Genomic DNA, 18652 nt, shown 5'->3' with positions numbered 1-18652 from the left:
TCCCTCTTCCTGCTTCTCTTTCTTTTTTCTTCTCCTCCCCCTCCTCTTTTCCTGTCCTCCCCTTCTCTTCCTGTTTCTTCTCTTTCTTCCTCATTCTCTTTTCATCTTCTCCTCCTCTTCATCCTTCTTTCTTTTTCTTCTCTTCCTCCTTTTCCTTCCCCTCCCCTTCCCATTCCTCTATTTGTCTTTTCTCCTCCTCCTTCTTCCTCTCTTCTTTGTCTTTTCTCCTCATCTCCTCCTCCTTCTTCTTCACCCCACTTCACTCCATCCTCCCTCCCCCTAATCAACAAGCTGACTTGCCCTATTTCCTTATATCCCACAGCCCTTTCCACACCACTTACCAACAAGGTTGACTGTCAACCTTTCCATAAGGTCCTTATCTATCCCCAAATCTCTTATCCAAAAGCTTGTCAGCCATTCTCCATATTTCTTCTTTTCCTTTCCATAGACACTTCCTCACCTAGACCTACTTACCCCCCTCCAGCTCCTGGGACATGTTGGTACCATTTTACTGTGGCTGGTATCTTTGTTCTTTGGATGTCTTGCAGAAGATGTAGGTAGGATTCCAGGTCTTGTCTTTCTTCAGGTGAGGCCATGGATATGTGGTTAAGAAGTTTGCTTCCCAATCATGTCACTTCAGGTTCAGCCCCACTGCGTGGCAACTTGAGCAAGTATGTTTCTGCTGTGATCTCCAGGCCAAGGAATTGTGTGTGGGGGGGGGGGGGGGGCACACAGAAACTGAAAGAAGCCCTTTGTTTGTGTAAGTATGTATTATGTACATAGCACCATTCAAGCATGGTCGATACCAGTGCTGCCTGACTGGCCTCTGTGCTGGTGGCACATAACATGCATCCACTACACTCTCGGAATGGTTGGCATTAGGAAGGGCATCCAGCTGTAGAAAACTTGCCAAATCAGATTGGAGCCTGGTGCAGCCTCCTGGCTTGCCAGTCCTCAGTCAAACTGTCCAACCCATGCCAGCATGGAAGGTGGACGTCAAATGATGATGATGATGCTGATGATATATGTCTTTCTTTCTTTCTTTCCTTCTTTCTTTCTTTCTTTCTTTCTTTCCTTCTTTCTTTCTTTCCAAAGTAAGTATCAGTTGAGCACTAGTGTAGATGTAGTCAACTAAATCTCTTCCCCACCCCTACCCCCAATTGCTGGCCTTGTGCCAAAATTTGAAATCATTATTATTTTGGTTTGGCTCAATTTCGGTCTTATTCCTGGTGGGCTTTCTGAAGTTAACGGAAGTTAAATGTAACGGAAGTTAATTAGTCCGATAATGATTTCCAAAGTTAACCTAAAAGTTAAATTGTTAACGAAAATGTTAACTTTAATCCATATACATATATATACACACACACACACACATATATATGTATATATTTATGTGTGTGTGTCTCTGTGTCTGCGTTTGTCCCCCACCAGCACTTGACAACTGGTGTTGGTGTGTTTACGTCCCTGTGACTTAATGGTTCAGCAAGAGAGATCGATAGAATAAGTAATGGGCTTCAAAAAAATAAGTTCTAGCATCGATCTGTTTCGCAGAGTTAGAACCCTTCAAGGCAGTGCCCCAGCATGGCCGCAGTCAAATGACTGAAACAAGTAAAAGATAAAGGATAAGTATTTGGGGTGGGCGGGGGTCAATGAAATTGAATAACCCCTCCCCTCGAGAAGACGATTAACCAGGACCAGAGGGGAAGAGGAAGAAAACAAGTGGCTCCAAATTGACCCCCACCTCCATGGGGGTATTTGTGGCAATACACTCCAACCCCCAGCCCTATCAATATGATAGGAGAGGTAGTGGTGATGGTGGGGTTGTTTAGCAACAAGGGCCATATCATGGCTCCTCACTTCTTCTCAGGGTTAACAATGCTATCACATCTATTGGACATGAGAATTGAAAGCTTGAATCAAGGGAGGTGGGCCAGGGAAAGTTGTACAAGATCCAGCAATGAATCTTGCTTCTTCCATTAGGCACAGTCTGGCTGCAAGGAACGTTGCTATGCCGACGGACTCTTCTGTCCTCACCCCTCCTCTTCCTCCTCGTATTGCAATTGCTGTTGCTTATTCTACCACTCCTGCCATCACCACTACATCTGCTGTGGCTGTTACTGCAATTACTACTAACACCACCACCACCACCACTACCACCACCACCACAACCACCACCACCACTTCTACTACTACTATCAATACCTTAGTACTGCTGCAGCCAGTATTACTACTCCATTTACTACAGCTACTACCACCATCAACACTGCCACCACTACCACCACCACCACCAAGAACAACAACAACAACACTATCATTATCACCAACATCACCACCACAAACACTGCCACCACCACCACCAAAACCACCATCACCACCACCACCACCACCACCACTCCGTCTGTGTTCTATGGTAAGGAATATGTTAAACTAAATAGTGTTCACCTTGAATATTTTCATTCACTTTGGCTCAACATTTCTTTGAAATTCCAAGATACACCGAATTCTTGTTCCAGGAAAGGAAACTCTTGAAGTATTTTTCAGAGCAATAAAAATAATAATGATAATAATCCTTTCTACTAAAGGTACAAGGCCTGAAATTTAGGGGGAGGGGGATAGTTGATTGCATTGACCCCAGTGTTTCACTGGTACTTAATTCATCAACCCCGAAAGGATGAAGGGCAAAGTTGACCTCAGCAGAATAATAATAATAATAGTAATAATAATAATAATAATAATAATAATAATAATAATAATAATAAATCACTCCTCTGGAACTTCACCATTCAAACTGACAGAAAGATAGATGCAAATAGGCCAAATATTATATTGATAGACTTCAGACAAAAATTATGCCTCCCCATTGATATGACTGTCCCAACCGATATAAACGTATCTGTCAAGACCTACCAAAAACTGAGCAAGTATAAAGATCTTCCATTCATCCATCCATCTGTCCATCTAACTGTCCTTCCTTCCATCCTTCCATCTGTCCTTCTGTCCATCCAACTGTCTTTCCATAGCTGTCCGTCTGTCCTTCCATTCAGCCATCTCTCCTGTCCATCCGTCCTTCCATCCATCCATTTGTCCATCCTTCCGTCTGTCCATCCTCTGTCATTCTCTCCTTCCATCTGTCCATCCTCTGTCATTCTGTCCATTCTTCTGTCCATTCAGCTGTCCTTCCATCCGTCTGATCATTCTTCCATCTATCCATCCATCCATGTACAAGATTCTTTTCCTGACATTTCCCCCAGGTACCATTTGGAGACTGTAGTACTGTCCGGAATTGGTTGAAGATTGATGGCATCATAGGGAAACCACCAAGGGAACATTCAAAACGTCCAGTCCTTGGATTGGAATGTCAGAAAAAGGAAGTATGTATTTTATAGACATTTTGTTTTTGTTTTCTTTTTAATGTTTTGTAATTTGTCATTCTTTCATTCCTCAATCATTACTCATCATTCATTCATTCAATCAATCAATCTTCTCTTTCTTCTTCTCCATCTTTCTTTCTTTTATTGGTTTTAGTTGTTGGACTACGGCCATGCTGGGGCACCTCCATCCAGCGTTTTCAGTCAAAACGTATTGACCCCAGAGCTCATTTCATTTATTTTGGTAATCTTTATTCATTAAGCCACCAAGGGAACATAAAGGGACAAAATATAAACAAGTTTTTATTTTATTTTATATATTCAAATACACGACATATCGGAGACCCTCTTCTGTCACGAATGACCATGGGATTGCACCTAGAAAGTTACCCTCCCAGGCAGAAGTCCAGGCAAGGTTGTTTATGGAAGACCAGCAGTCGTCCATGCATACCAGCCTCCTCTCTCCATTTAATTTTTTCCATGTTTCTTTCATGTTAATGTCTCCATTTTGAAACGATCGTATGCATGGATTAAAATTTTATAAAACTTTTAACATCTTCTGTACATATGAGTACGAGTTGTATGTGTAGATATTGATATGTATAAACATCTGTATAGATATACATACATGTCTAATATATACATATGTATACATCTTCACATATATATTTTCTTCTACTAAGCACTGACCTGTCCAACCACCTAATCTATATTCCAAAATTCTTCATTCCATACTACATATATATCATCATCATTGTTTAACGTCTGCTTTCCATGCTGGCATGGGTTGGAGGGTTTGACTGAGGACTGGCAATGAAGATGATGATGGTGTTGTTGTTGGTGGTGGTCGTTGTAGTGGTAGTGGGCAGTGTGTGTGTTTGTAAATGGCCTCTTTGCATAATTTCTTGAGTATGGCCTGGTGACTCACACACCATGCTAATTGCTTATGCAGTTGTGAGCAGACATAGTGCCTTTGTCTGCTGACCTTGACCCAGCATACGACAGCCAAAGAGAGTGAGAGATGAGGGGGGGGGGGGGGGGGGGGGTAGAGAGGCTGCACCAAAACTAGACTGGTTCTTATTTACAGCCAAGTAGACTGGAACAACATTGAAATGAACTAGCCTGCTTAAGCTTAGGAATTGAACCCATAACTTTATGGTTATGAAGTCAATACTTTAAACCTCTCCCTGTTCAAAGCATTTTCCTAAGTTTGTCCTAAACGTTCATGTATGTTTTCAGATTTTTAGATAGCCCTTGTTTTATATGTTCTGAGTAATATAAAAGCTTTCGGCGATCTTACGGTACGAGTCCTAAATATCGGCCTTTTCCATAAAAGATCGCCAAGCTGGCGGCTTTCTTTTCCTTTGTCACAAAATACTCAGATCGTTGAAGACATTGGGAATGTCTATCATATATGATGCATGAACACCGGGGATATATGTCTTGTGTATCACCTGTGATAACATAGGATAGCAAAAGGGTTAAAGTGATCTAAATGAAAACTTTGTGCTAGTTTATGTCCCAAACACCAGCTTAATAACAACAAAGTTATTTTGATAAATCCTCTATTATTTTCAAAATTAATTGAAACAATGACAGTGTATTTCAACAAAAATATGATAACAAAAGGATTAACCATTTGCCTGTCCAAATCTTTTAAAGTTGGTACTAAACCTCCAATGTTTGTTTTCAGACGTTTAGTTTGTCCTAAAGCTTACCTTTCATAAGTCCCAAGTTATACTGGTGGTTGAAAAAAAATCGGGAATGTGTATCATATATTTTGCATCTATACCAGGGAATCATGTTCTATGTATCAGATGTGATACAAAGAACATGCAAAAGGTTGACTCCAAGGAAGGTCGTGTTCCCTCAGGGTAGACAGTAGGTGTTAGTAAACTAGATTGCCGAAAAAAATGGCCTTATTGTTCAACACACACCATCAGTAATTATTAATTAAATTACTGATGTGATTATTATAAGAAATAATGTGAATAATATGTCGACAGTAATACTTACATTATCAGACTCGGCCTTTCTCTCACTTCCCCCACTCTCTCTCTCTCTCTCTCTCTCGTAGTCATACTCCCTATCTAACCTTTCTGCTTTCTGTTAATACAACTCAATGCAAAATATGTAAACGAAAGCGAGAGCTTTCTAAAATTTGAACAAAGTCCACTCAAAACATTCATGTAATAAATATTTTTGACACCTTTCCCCATCAAACTCTTTACTTTTCATGTTATCTTCGCCCCCTTCGTACTTTGCTCACTACCACCACCATCTCAAAATGAACTATCTAAAATAGCTATTAAGGAACAGTGATGGTACTAAAATTTGAACAAAGTCCACTCAAAACACTCATAATATTTTTGACATTTCTTCTCTTTCACTAAAACTCTTACTTTTTTATGTTATCTCTGCACTCCCCACTACATTCCTCCCCTACCGCTCCATTTTAAAGTATGTATACACTAAAGCCTCTAAAATGGCAACGACAGAAGGTTTGGGTACCAAAATTTGAACAAAGTCCACTTAAAATACTAATACCGTCCTAACATTTTATTTCCTTGCTAGAACAATGCTTATTATTGTGTTGTAGTCGTTGTTGTTGTTACTGTCATCGTCTTCGTCGCCGCCGCCATCATGGGTGTAGTTTGTGATTAAGTGAACTGAAGTGATGTGGTGGATGGGCTCATCAGAATTATTAAGAGCAGAGAAGTGGTTGACTCGATCGGTTGTCTGTCAGACAAGTGTCATCTTAAGGCTTGTACACACTGAGCATTTGATCTGTTGGGAATGGCACAGGTCTTGGGGAACAATTCTAATCGATGTTTATTGTCAATAAATAAATACCATAAGGCGCCATTGCTCTTATTTGCCTTGGGTGGTGAGGGACCCAGCTGTCAGAATTAATATATTTACTATTAAGGATCATCTTTCAATGTCCTTGGATAGCAAATTACTTTTCGTCTGACTTCATGCTTTTTATTGTGGATAAAATAAACGACCAGCAGCAGCAGTAATAGTTGTTGTTGCTCTGGCAGTGATGGCGGTGGCAATGTTGTGGAACTCCATGGACAGCTTAGACCCAGCGTCACTGCAGGAGTGACTCGGATGACTTGACCATTCCACACAAGTTAATGCCATGTCACGGATCAGTGAACTTTTTTAAGTCATTGACTTCCTTCATGGAATCATTGATATACTAATTAAATAGATATGATCGCCGTAAATAGATATGTAGGTAGATATATAGATATATACGTAGAGGTAGGTAAATAGGTACACCATATACACATACGCATACACACAAAGGCACACATCCATACATAACAGACGCACGTAAATAATCACACAAACTCTTACACATAGACACACGCAACAGAGATAAACACTCAAATACACACACATACACATGCATACTTACATGCAAGCACACACAAACACATGGATATGCAGAATACATTGATACATACGTACGTACATGCACACACAGACATACACACTCAGACATAGATACATACATGCATGCATACATACATACATACGTACACACACATACACACTCACACATACATACGTACGTAGGTACGTACGTACTTACCTACATTCTTACATAGGTGCATACACAAGTACACATGCACGCAACAGAATCTCAAAGAGACCAAAGGAACGTGGTTCCAATAACGGACAGTTTCGACATCCATTGACAAAGCAACGAAAATTCTTTGAAAACACCAAAAAAATAACTAAATAAATAAATGAGTGGAAATGGAACTGGTGAGTGTCTTTGTTAGATATTAAGGTAGAATGACGCCCTCCAGACACAACAAATTAATTATAATTAATAAAATAAATTTCTTAATTAAAAAACGATAATTCATTAGTTCTTTTGTGTAATTAACCAATTTTTATGAGGAATATTTAAAGAAATTTAATGGACCCATTACAAAATCGTTGGTAGATTATTGACTCACCATCATGTAAATTTCTATTATAAAATTAAAAATTATAATTAATAAACATTTTCTTTATTTAATTAATAATAATTCCTTTGACTTTTTTCTGTCATTAATACGTTTTTAATACATTTATGAATTTGTTTTCGCAAGAATCCTGATGTGAAATCATGTGTTGAAACAAATTTTGTTATATTTTAGGATGGTAATTGTTGTTTTTTTTTCTTTCCAAATAAACACATTCATTATATATTCATTCTTCACTCATTTATTATTGTTCTTATTTAATCTCAAGTCCATTGTCTGGAAATCTTTCGTCACACATCTGTGACCTCTTCAGTGACACTTTTTCCATCCACGTGTATCCTCCAGCTCCGCCTAGTCCAAACAGAACAGGAAGAGACACGTGAGATGAAGAGTCACTCAAGAGGTCACAGGTGTGTGACGAATGATTTCCAGACAATTGAACATAAGATAAAATAAGAACAATGAAAAACAAATTATAGCATGTGTTTTTGGCACAAAAAAAAAAGAAAGAAAATGACCATCCTGAAATATAACGATATGCTTTTTAATACCATCCTCATTATTATCACTACCGTCACCATTACCTCCACCACCACCACTGCCATCATCACCACCATCGGCACTATCACCACCAAAACCACCACTACCACCACCATTATCACCACCTCTACACTCAAAACTACCATCACAACCATCACCACTCTCAAAACTTCCACCGCTACCATAATTACTACCACCATGACCACCACCACCACCACCACCACCACCACCACCACCACCACCACCACCACCACCACAACCACCATTTATCACTGTTATCATCATAGTCACTGCTCCTGTTGTTATAATTCTTGTTATTTCCAGATCAGTTCTAATCAAACAAGCGTGTTCAAAGTGATTCCAGCCATGATCCACACTGTCTTTTCAGTAAATTTCATTATCTAATTTGTCCTTCCTTTTTTTTAAGACAGTGTAATTTGAGAATATTTGACTGTTATTTCTAGCAGGTCGAGCAGACCACATAGAGGCTCCCTCCACCATTTGCTTGCATCTTTATTGTGTTGAATGAAGACCACACCACTTCTCATTGCCCTTTTCCTATTTAAAAAAAAAAAATTTGTTTTTTATTTATTTATTTTTGTCTTTGCAATAGGTCAGTGGTCGACGGTTTTGGAAAATCTTCAAACTTCTTTGCGGAACCCCAGAAGTATTCTTCAAAGACTGTTACGTACACAACCTCTGCCCACTTCTGTTCATGAAGACTTCGCCCAAAATCATCTCACCTGGGAAACTCAAAATCAAAGAACGCAAACAGTTAATCGCAGCATGCAACCATTCTTTCCTGCAGGTGGTGCAGTTGTTGCAGGTGAAGCTCGTTATCGGCATCGGCAACTTTGCCAGCGAGAACGCATCGAAAGCGGTCAAAGGCTTGCAGCAGGACCTTTTCTCCCACCTTCGTATTGAGACCCTCATGCATCCGAGTCCAGCTAATCCGGCTGCCAACAAGGACTGGCAAAGTTATGCATTGAATAAGTTGAAACAAATTGATATTATGAGTTACACAGACTGGGAAATATCTGATGGCCAAGTAATTGACTCACAAGGATAATTTTTAATGTTTTATTTGGTTGAATGTCTAATTTTTCCACATTCTGAGGGTTTTTTTTTTTTGCTGATCATCAGCAAATGAACAGTACACCATGTGTGTATATATGTGCACGTGTGTTTGTATATAATATATATATATATATATCTTTTACTCTTTTACTTGTTTCAGTCTTTTGACTGTGGCCATGCTGGAGCACCGCCTTTAGTCGAGCAAATCGACCCCAGGACTTATTCTTTGGAAGCCTAGTACTTATTCTTTCGGTCTCTTTTGCCGAACCGCTAAGTTACAGGGACATAAACACACCAGCATCGGTTGTCAAGCAATGTTGGGAGGACAAACACAGACATACAAACACATACACATATACATATATATATACATATATACGACAGGCTTCTTTCAGTTTCCGTCTACCAAATCCACTCACAAGGCATTGGTTGGCCCGAGGCTATAGTAGAAGACACTTGCCCAAGATGCCACGCAGTGGGACTGAACCCGGGACCATGTGGTTGGTAAGCAAGCTACTTACCACACAGCCACTCCTGTGACACTTATTCGGTGGCCATGATAAAAATCTGAGTTTCGGATGCCGGGGTGGGAGCCCACGCCAACATCTCTTCAGTTATCCAGCCATTGAAAATTCCTGTGAAAAATGACCATTAAACACTTCCTATCAATATATATATATATATATATATATATATATATATATATATGTATGTATGTATATATGTATTATATATGTATGTATGTACATATGTATGTATAAGGTGGCGAACTGGCAGAAACGTTAGCACGCTGGGTGAAATACTTGGCGGTAGTTTGTTTGTCTTTATGTTCTGAGTTCAAATTCTGTGGAGGTCGACTTTGCCTTTCATCCTTTCGGGGTCAATAAATTAAGTACCAGTTGCGTATTGGGTTTGATCTAATCGACTGGTACCCCTCCCCAAAAATGTTGGGCCTTGTGCCTAGACTAGAAAAGAATATATATATGTGTATATATATATATATATATATATATATATATATATATATATATATATATATATATATATGTATATATATATAAACAAAACTGTCCAACGAACAGGAACGTGAAAGCCTGAGTAACAATTTTTGTGATATTTTTGCTGTTTTTTAATAAAGCATATTACTCTACCTCTGGTATTCGAGTACTATTTTTTCCCCACCTTATTTTGCATTTATGTGCTTACTAGTGAATGGTTTAATTAATAATGCTCTGGTGAGCTGGCAGAAATGGTAGCATGCTGGGTGAAATGCTTAGCTGTATTTTGTCTGTCTTTATGTTCTGAGTTCAAATTCTGCAGAGGTTGACTTTGCCTTTCATCCTTTTGGGGTCGACAAATTAAGTACCAGTTACGTACTGGAGTTGATCGAATTGACTGCCCTCCCACCCTCCCCAAAAATTTCAGACCTTGTGTCTAGAGTAGAAAAGAATATTCTTCAAACTGAAATTCTCTCCTCGATTTTCATTCCATTAAAAGATTATGTTTTTTCTTCCTTTGGGAAAAATATAATTGTTATTTATTTATTTATTTTTTTGATAATTTATCACATTTCATTTTTTGCTTCTTCTTATTATTTTTGACCAATTCTAAATAATGGGGTTTTGTAAGTTGAGCTTCCTTCATTTGAAAGTCTGGCTTCTTTAATTATTAAGATGACAAGCAACAACAACAACAACAACAACAACAACAACACCAACGGCAGTAGCTAAAACAAAAAGAGGGGCAGCAACCACTACTACTGCTACTACTACTTTTGTGTATATTGGTGTATGTGTGTGTTGTATTGGTGTGCATATGTGTGTATGTGTACATGCACGTGTATGTTTGTGTGTTGTATTAGCGTGCGTATGTATGTGTGTGCTGTATTGGTGTATGTGGATGTGTGTGCATGTATGTATGTGTTTGTTGTATTAATGTGCATATGTGTGTATGTGTGTATTGTATTGGTGGGCGTATGTGTGTGTGTGTTGTATTGGTGTATGTGTGTGTGTATGTATGTGTGTGTTGTAATGGTGTGCATATGTGCATGTGTGTGTACGTGTACGTGTATGTGTGTGTGTATTCTTTATTTGTGGAATTGCGATACCAACAATGGTTTCTTGTAGGAAGTGCACAAATTTTCAAACATTCCAGTTTCAATGTTGGCAATCTGCCACCATGTTGTCAATCCACCAATAAAGGATATATTTATCCAGCAAATATGGTGTTTAGCACTCACCCTCACTGCTTGGCACCCGCGTCCACACACACACACGCAGCTGTGTGGTAAGAAGATTGCTATTTGTTATGTTAGGTATCTGTCAGTTGTGTCTGTGTTTGTTCCCCCACAATTGCTTCACAACTGATGTTGGTGTGTTTACGTCACCATCACTTAGTGGTTCGGTAAAAAGAGACTGATAGAATAAGTACTAGGCTTACAAAGAGTAAGTCCTGGGGTCAATTTGTTCGACTAAAGCTGGTGCTCCAGCATGGCTGCAGTCAAATGACTGAAACAAGTAAAGAATAAAAGAATACAGAGAGAGAGAGAGAGAGAGAGAGAGAGAGTTTCTGTTGAATTAATTAATTTCTGTACTAATTACCCATCATGCCAATGTGCATAATATCAAATGAAACAATTTTTTTTCCTTCTAAACTCTAGAAAAAAATAATTAAGTATATTTATTTCGTATTTTATCTGTTTATTAAAAACACATTTTGTTGCACTCTGCTTCACTTTGGTGCACTTTAAGATATCCATTTTAGTGCCATTTAGAAGGCTTCTAACAAAATCCAACAAACAAACAAAAAGCTTGGTGCCAAGAATTCTAATGAAAGACATTCTTTTAAAGAAATGTTCAAATGAAAATAAAAGAAATAAAAAATGAACTCGGGGGAAAACATAACCAAAAAATTATTATTCTGAAGATTTCTTGGGTGTATTTTTTGTGGGGTGGGAGATAGGTGTAGTGTGGTTGTGTTGTTAAGAAGTTCATTTCAAAGTTATGTGGTCCTAAGTTCAATTCTTCTGTATGACACCTGGAACTGTTTTCTGTCATCACCTCAGGCCAACAAATGGCATGTCAGTGAATTTGGCTGGCAGAGACTGTATTAAGTCTATTTTCTCTCTATCTGTCTGTCTACCTATCTATTTGTATATCTATCTATTTATAGGACTGTCTTGACCCAAGGAACATCTTTACTGGAGGACGGAAGCTTCGGACTCTGCTTGCATTTCAGGAAATTCCTGCTAGTGTCCTGGTATCCACCAGCTAACAGGGTCAATTACAAATAGTGGTCAAAGGGAACCAATCCATTGTTGTTGACATAGTAACGAAGTCTTTTCCTCCTCCGTTTTTTTTTAGAGAGGCCATAGGCCAATGGGTTTAGGGTCAAAAGAAATAGTGAAGCTAAACGCTTTATGGATGTGTAACCCAGGGTAACTCCATAAACCGGCCATACCCCCCTCTCTCTCTTTCTATATATATATATATATATATATATATATATATGGCGATCTTACGTTAGATTGCCTATATGGATATATATATATATATATATATATATATATATATATATATATATATACAGTGGCGGACTAGGTCTAAAAATATTGGTTGCCAGGAGACTAAGGAGTCCGCAACTACAATGCTATCTTTTAATCTTTTAATTTTGTTAAAAGTATTCTTTTCAACTGTCTACAAACACAGCCAGGCTGAAATATTTAATGCATTCTTCCAGGAGTGAATAAAAAATTCTCAAAATTGAGGGGATGGACCCCTTAGATACTAACATGTCTAGACCCCTTAGATACTAACATATAGATTCTGATGGCACAGGGGCCAACTTGCCATCGGGCAAGCTGGTAACCTGCCCAGTCTGCCACTGTGCATGCATTGCGTTTCAAATTATTTACAACATAATCTTCTTTTTATTCTATTTAAAAACTTCGTGGGAATTCTATGAAATTTTCATAGAATGTTGGCAACAGTTAAATGATCATGGCGTGTAAAAAATGTGAAGTTCTGTAAAACAACACGGAAACTACGGGCATTTAGCCAATTTATGTAAACTTTCAGTGTTTCAAATTATTAGCGAGCTTTAATTAAAAATCGTGTAAACAAGACAATACCAATTTGTTTGATGTTCACACAGAAATGAATACATACAGTCGTAAACATGAAATAAACTGCTCAAAAATTATAGGTGAGCTGGTTAGTAAGGGATATATGAGCCTTTGAAATAATTTGGAAAAGGCGCTGATCCATGGAACATGCTAATTTCTGGATCTTCTTTGATGTTATACCTTTCTCTATTATCGTAAACTCATCGCTTTAGAATACTTAAGTTTTCTATTGAGTTTAAGTTTTTGGGAACCTGCAGACCACTTCATCTTCCGAGGTCTACAGAAGCCTAATTGTTGCAGAGGTGACCGGTAATAAAGTCACAGGAAAAAAAAGTCACAATTAATTTATGGAATCCGGACAAAACCCACCTAGGACAAAACCCTTGTGACTTTATTGCCGTGACTTTTTTTTTTTTTTTACCTGGATTCGCTGCAGGATTTGTCTGTAGTTTTGACCTGGATTCGTTTGTAGTTTTGACCTGGATTCGTCTGTAGTTTTCTTCGCTGAGTGTGAGGGCGCATTACCTTGCATGGATATTATGGTTGTCTTGAAGATGATGCTTTGCTTTTTAACCAAGGTTCAAGATGTTCCCTCAAAAAGGCCATGTAAGTATCTACTGTCATTTTAACACCGTCAGGTACTTTCCAAAGACCAACCATAATATCCCCAATAATAACAGCCCAAATTATGATGCCTCATTCTCTGATGACGATCTCGTCCATTTACAACCCATCCCTAGCTGCAACCATCAGATCCATCAAGGGTAGCAGGAGTTTCGTCCCTAAACAAAACTCTTGAAAAGACGACCTTCATGTTACCTTCTGCCCATTTCTGATGGTTTTGTATGTGCATTTTGCTTACAAGAGGCCTTTTAACTGATGTCACTGGTTTACAGACCTTTTTCAGAAGACGACATCAGGTAGTTCTAGACGTCAGTGTGTTTCAAAAGTTCTCCACTCGTAAGACCTGAGTTCTTTGCAGATTCACGCTTTAATTCATGACAGAGAACGTTAAGAAAGAAACCTCAACAGACCCTTGTTAGCACTCTTAAGTTTCCCCTCCTCCAGTTTTGTGACATCTTCCAATTATTTTAGATATTTCAGAAGTAATAATTGATTTCTCTGAAGCAGATAAATCACATTTACGACCCATCATTGCACGATAATCAGACCACTCGTTAAGAATTTGGAACACTGTAACTTCGTGGAAATCATGCAAATGGCCACGGTTTGTTTATACTTGTACAAAATCTGACGTTTTTTTACAAACCACGCAAATAACTGTTGCCATCATTCTGTGGAAATTTTGTTGAATTCCAACGAGTAGTTTTTTAAAATAAAATTAAAAGATGTTACGTTGTTAACAATTTGAAACGTAGTGTATATATAAATGTACCAGACATTAAAAATAGGAGTGGAGATTTATACATCCTTAAAGCTTGTTTATTAGAGTATTATATACAATACATTCACTTTAAATGTTTATCTGACACGTGTTTCTACTACATGGATATCTCAAGATGTTGCATCCTGTTGAATACACACACACACACACACACACACATATGAACATACATACACGAACATATATATATACATGCATATAGAAAGATAGATGAATAGATAGATAGACAGACAGACAGATAGATTGATAGATGGGGGAATCGGTGGAACAGCTGGTAAGGGTGAATGGAGTGTGATGGTATGGGCATGTGTTGAGGAGAGATGAGGAGCATGTTCTAAGGTGGGTGCTAGAGTTTCAGGTAAATGGACAACGAAAGCGAGGTAGACCAAGGAAAATGAGGAGGGGACAGGTGGAGGAGGAGATTGGGAGGGTTGGCTTGAGAAGGGAGGTCGCCCCAAACTAGGCAAGATAACAAGATGGTGTGAGGCCAGTTGTTATGGCATTGAGGTAGATTCGGCCACCCCTGTTAACAGGGACAAAACCTGGATTTAAAACACTGGATGATGATAGATCACCAAACATATTCTTCACTCATAAAGAATATAATGTTGGTCTTTACGTTAGGAATATGTATCTAACACAATGCTTTTCATAGGGTTCTCCACAACAAGCTTGTGCATTACACTAAAATATGATTTCATCCTTTTTTTTGTTACCGTATTCCTGTTGAAACACATTGCTTTTGTTTCAGTTAATTTTGAAAATAATGAAGAATTATTTACAACGACTTTATTAAGCTGGTGTTTGGAATATAAACTAACATGAAATTTTGATGGAAGATTTTAATTTAGATCACTTTAACCCTTTTGTTACCATATTTCTTGTGATATAAACTTTGTTTCAATTAATTTTGAAAATAAGGAAGAATTTTAATTTAGATCACTTTAAAACTGGGAATTTGTATAATAAAAGGATTAGAACTTAGAATGGTCTCAGGTAGGTTAGTATCAAAAGAATTAAGGGTTTAGAAAGAACATATTCTTGGTTGTCTTGAAGAATGTCTTGTTTATTACTTTGCTAGACAGGAAAATGTCAACATGGCTTTGGGTTCAAGTCTCACTGCATGGTACCATGTGAGAGTTCCTTCTATTCAACCTCATCATCATCATCAGCATCGTTTAATGTCAGTTTTCCATGCTGGCATGGGTTGGGTGGTTTGACAGGAACTGGCAAAGCCAAGAGCTACACCAGGTTCCATCGTCTGTTTTGGCATGGTTTCTACAGCTTTAAGGCCTTCCTAACATCAACCACATTATACCGAGCACTGAATGTTTTTTAAAATGACCCCACACCAGTGCCTTTTACATGGCACCACCACCTGTGCTTTTTCTGTGGTACCATCACCAGTGCTTTTACATGGCACCGTCACCAGTGCCTTTTCTGTGGCACCAGTACTATTGCTTTCTCTGTGGTACCATCATTAGTACTTTTTACATGCCACCAACTTCAAATTCACTGAAGTTTTGTGAATGAATTTAGTAGAATTTTGTAGACAGAAACTGGAAAAAGCCCGGTGTGTGAGTGTGTGTTATTTCTTTACTACTCACAAGGGGCTACACACAGAGGGGACAAACAAAGACAGACAAACGGATTAAGTCGATTATATCGACCCCAGTGCGTAACTGATACTTATTTAATCGACCCTGAAAGGATGAAAGGCAAAGTCAACCTTGACAGAATTTGAACTCAGAACGTAGCGGCAGACGAAATACCGCTAAGCATTTCGCCCAGCGTGCTAACGTTTCTGCCAGCTCGCTGCCTTATGTGTGTGTGTGTGTGTGTGTGTGTGTGTGTGTGTGTCTCCTTGTCTTGGAATTTTGTGACAATCATAAACAAATATCACCGTTTTGTGAGCAGCTTTAATCACTTCTCTTTTTCCCTGAATTCATTTCTCATCACAAGGAAATACAATCTTGCTAGGAATCATGCGAGGGTTGGCAACAGGAAGGACGTCCAGCTGTAGAAAATCTGCCTTGGTTAATTCTGTCTGACCCATGCAAGCCTGGGAAAGTGGACATTAAATTATGGTGAAAACCCTCTCTCTCTGCTGGGATTATTGTGCATTATTCTCTGTACTGTTCTTGCACTTTTGAATATTTTTTCCATTGAGTTGTAGTGGACCTGGCCACTGTATACAATAATTTCCTTCTTTTTCTTCTCCTTCATCTTCTTCTCCTTATTCTTCTGTGATTATGATGACACTGGTGTTTGGTGTGGGTGGCTGCAGTTGTGGAGGTGGTAGTGATTATGACGCTGATGATGATGACGATGATGATGATGAGGGGGAGGAGGGGAGGTGGGTAGCAGGTTGATAGAAACATGCAAACAATGCATACCACATGCTGGCCTGCTGCAGTGTAATAAAATGTGTCCCTGCAGAGAGAGACCAGTTCAGTCAGTCAGCGCTAACGATGCTGTGGGAGGTGATGACAATTAACCGAGCAATGGGGGGAGTCTCTATTGGTCTTTACAGCGAAATTGTTTATAGTTGTTGCTAGGCGACCATAGAATCAAGACAAAAAGGTGAAGTTGGAAACAAAGTGAACGATGTGTGTGTGTGCGAGCGTGCGTACATGTATATGTGTATATATATATACACACACATATATATACATATATATATATATATATATACATGCATATATATATATATACATACATATATATACATATATATATATATATACATAAATATATACATATATATATATACACATATACATACATATATATATATATGTATATATATATATATATATACATACATACATCATCATCATCATCATCGTTTAACGTCCGCTTTCCATGCTAGCATGGGTTGGACGATTTGACTGAGGACTGGTGAAACCGGATGGCAACACCAGGCTCCAATCTAATTTGACAGAGTTTCTACAGCTGGATGCCCTTCTTAACGCCAACCACTCAGAGAGTGTAGTGGGTGCTTTTACGTGTCACCCGCACGAAGGCCAGTCAGGCAGTACTGGCAACGGCCACGCTCATCTCGCTCGAGAAACCTCATGTGTCACCCGCACAAGAGCCAGTCCAGGGGCACCAGCAACGATCTCGCTCGAAAATAATACAACCCCACACAAGAGCCAGTTCAGGGGTATACATACATATATATATATATATATATATATATATATATATAGAATAATAGTCAGAATGTTGGATGATTTTATATATATATATATATATATATACACACATTTTATTTGCATTTTTAGTGCTTTCTGGTTTAAAGTTAGATTTATTGGCCTTTTTATGAATAAAAAAATTTGTGTGGAAATGTGAAAAAGAGAAGAGAGATGTAGTTTGGTTTGTTGTGGTAAAAGTGTGAGAAGTTTTGTTGTTAAGCATGGGTGGGACACACAGCGCTTCTAGAACTCAGTTTCGCTGACGTGGGCGGGTCTTGTAGCTATGTGGCAAGTGCAGGCACGGGTGCCAATCAGGTGGTACTGTCATTGGCCACGACAGGTCTTTGCAAGCGCAGCTTATTGCCCATTGATTGAAAGGCACTCATAAATGGGGCTGGTTATGCTGCACTGACATAGATCATGGTTACGGTCTCACTTGGCATAATATTATAATAGGTGGCGAGCTGGCATAATCATTAACACACTGGGCGAAATGCTTAGCAGTATTTCATCTGCCGCTATGTTCATTGATTGACAACCGTAATATTTGAAGCCAGCCTGCTAATTCCTTTTACAGTACAAATAATAATGAAGTCTCCACTAAATTATCAATTTTAGTTGTTATCTGATGCAGAACTTTGTTTCAAATTTTGTTTTCTGATTTATTTTGTCTGGATTTGCTTAATATGAATGTCTCAAGAAAATTTATTCATTTAAATGGTTGATAGTCATGTATATTATTATTATTATTATTATTATTATTATGGGGTCCATCTGGATTAAAATTAGCTTATGTGAGGGGGTGCTGAAAATCTCCTGGATTTGGGTAAAAGAAAATACAGGAGGATCAGTTAATTATGATTTTATTCAGCATATTCCCCTCTCAGATTCACACACTTAATGCAGCGGCCCTTTAGTTAAAGAACTCAGAAGGTTGGACCTCCAACCAGGCCTTT

The 18652-nt window shown here is 38.5% G+C and overlaps 1 protein-coding gene across 3 annotated transcripts in view; it reads left to right on the top strand.

Moving 5' to 3' along the window:
- Positions 1–10121, top strand: part of LOC106884286 (single-strand selective monofunctional uracil DNA glycosylase) — a 32831-nt gene extending 22710 nt beyond the window's left edge. For all 3 annotated transcript variants that reach the window (XM_089341796.1, XM_089341795.1, XM_089341797.1), the window contains exons 3-4: positions 3252–3371; positions 8508–10121. In XM_089341796.1, coding sequence (XP_089197922.1) covers positions 3252–3371; positions 8508–8963 — 576 coding nt within the window. In that variant the 3' untranslated portion in view covers positions 8964–10121. The remainder of the gene's footprint in view (positions 1–3251; positions 3372–8507) is intronic.
- Positions 10122–18652: the final 8531 nt, after the last annotated feature.

This window comes from Octopus bimaculoides, chromosome 25 (assembly GCF_046866305.1).
Source record: "Octopus bimaculoides isolate indiv1 chromosome 25, ASM4686630v1, whole genome shotgun sequence".
NCBI lineage: Eukaryota > Metazoa > Mollusca > Cephalopoda > Octopoda > Octopodidae > Octopus > Octopus bimaculoides.
Note: the sequence above shows the minus strand (reverse complement) of the source record. Positions and strands in the feature narration are given on the sequence as shown.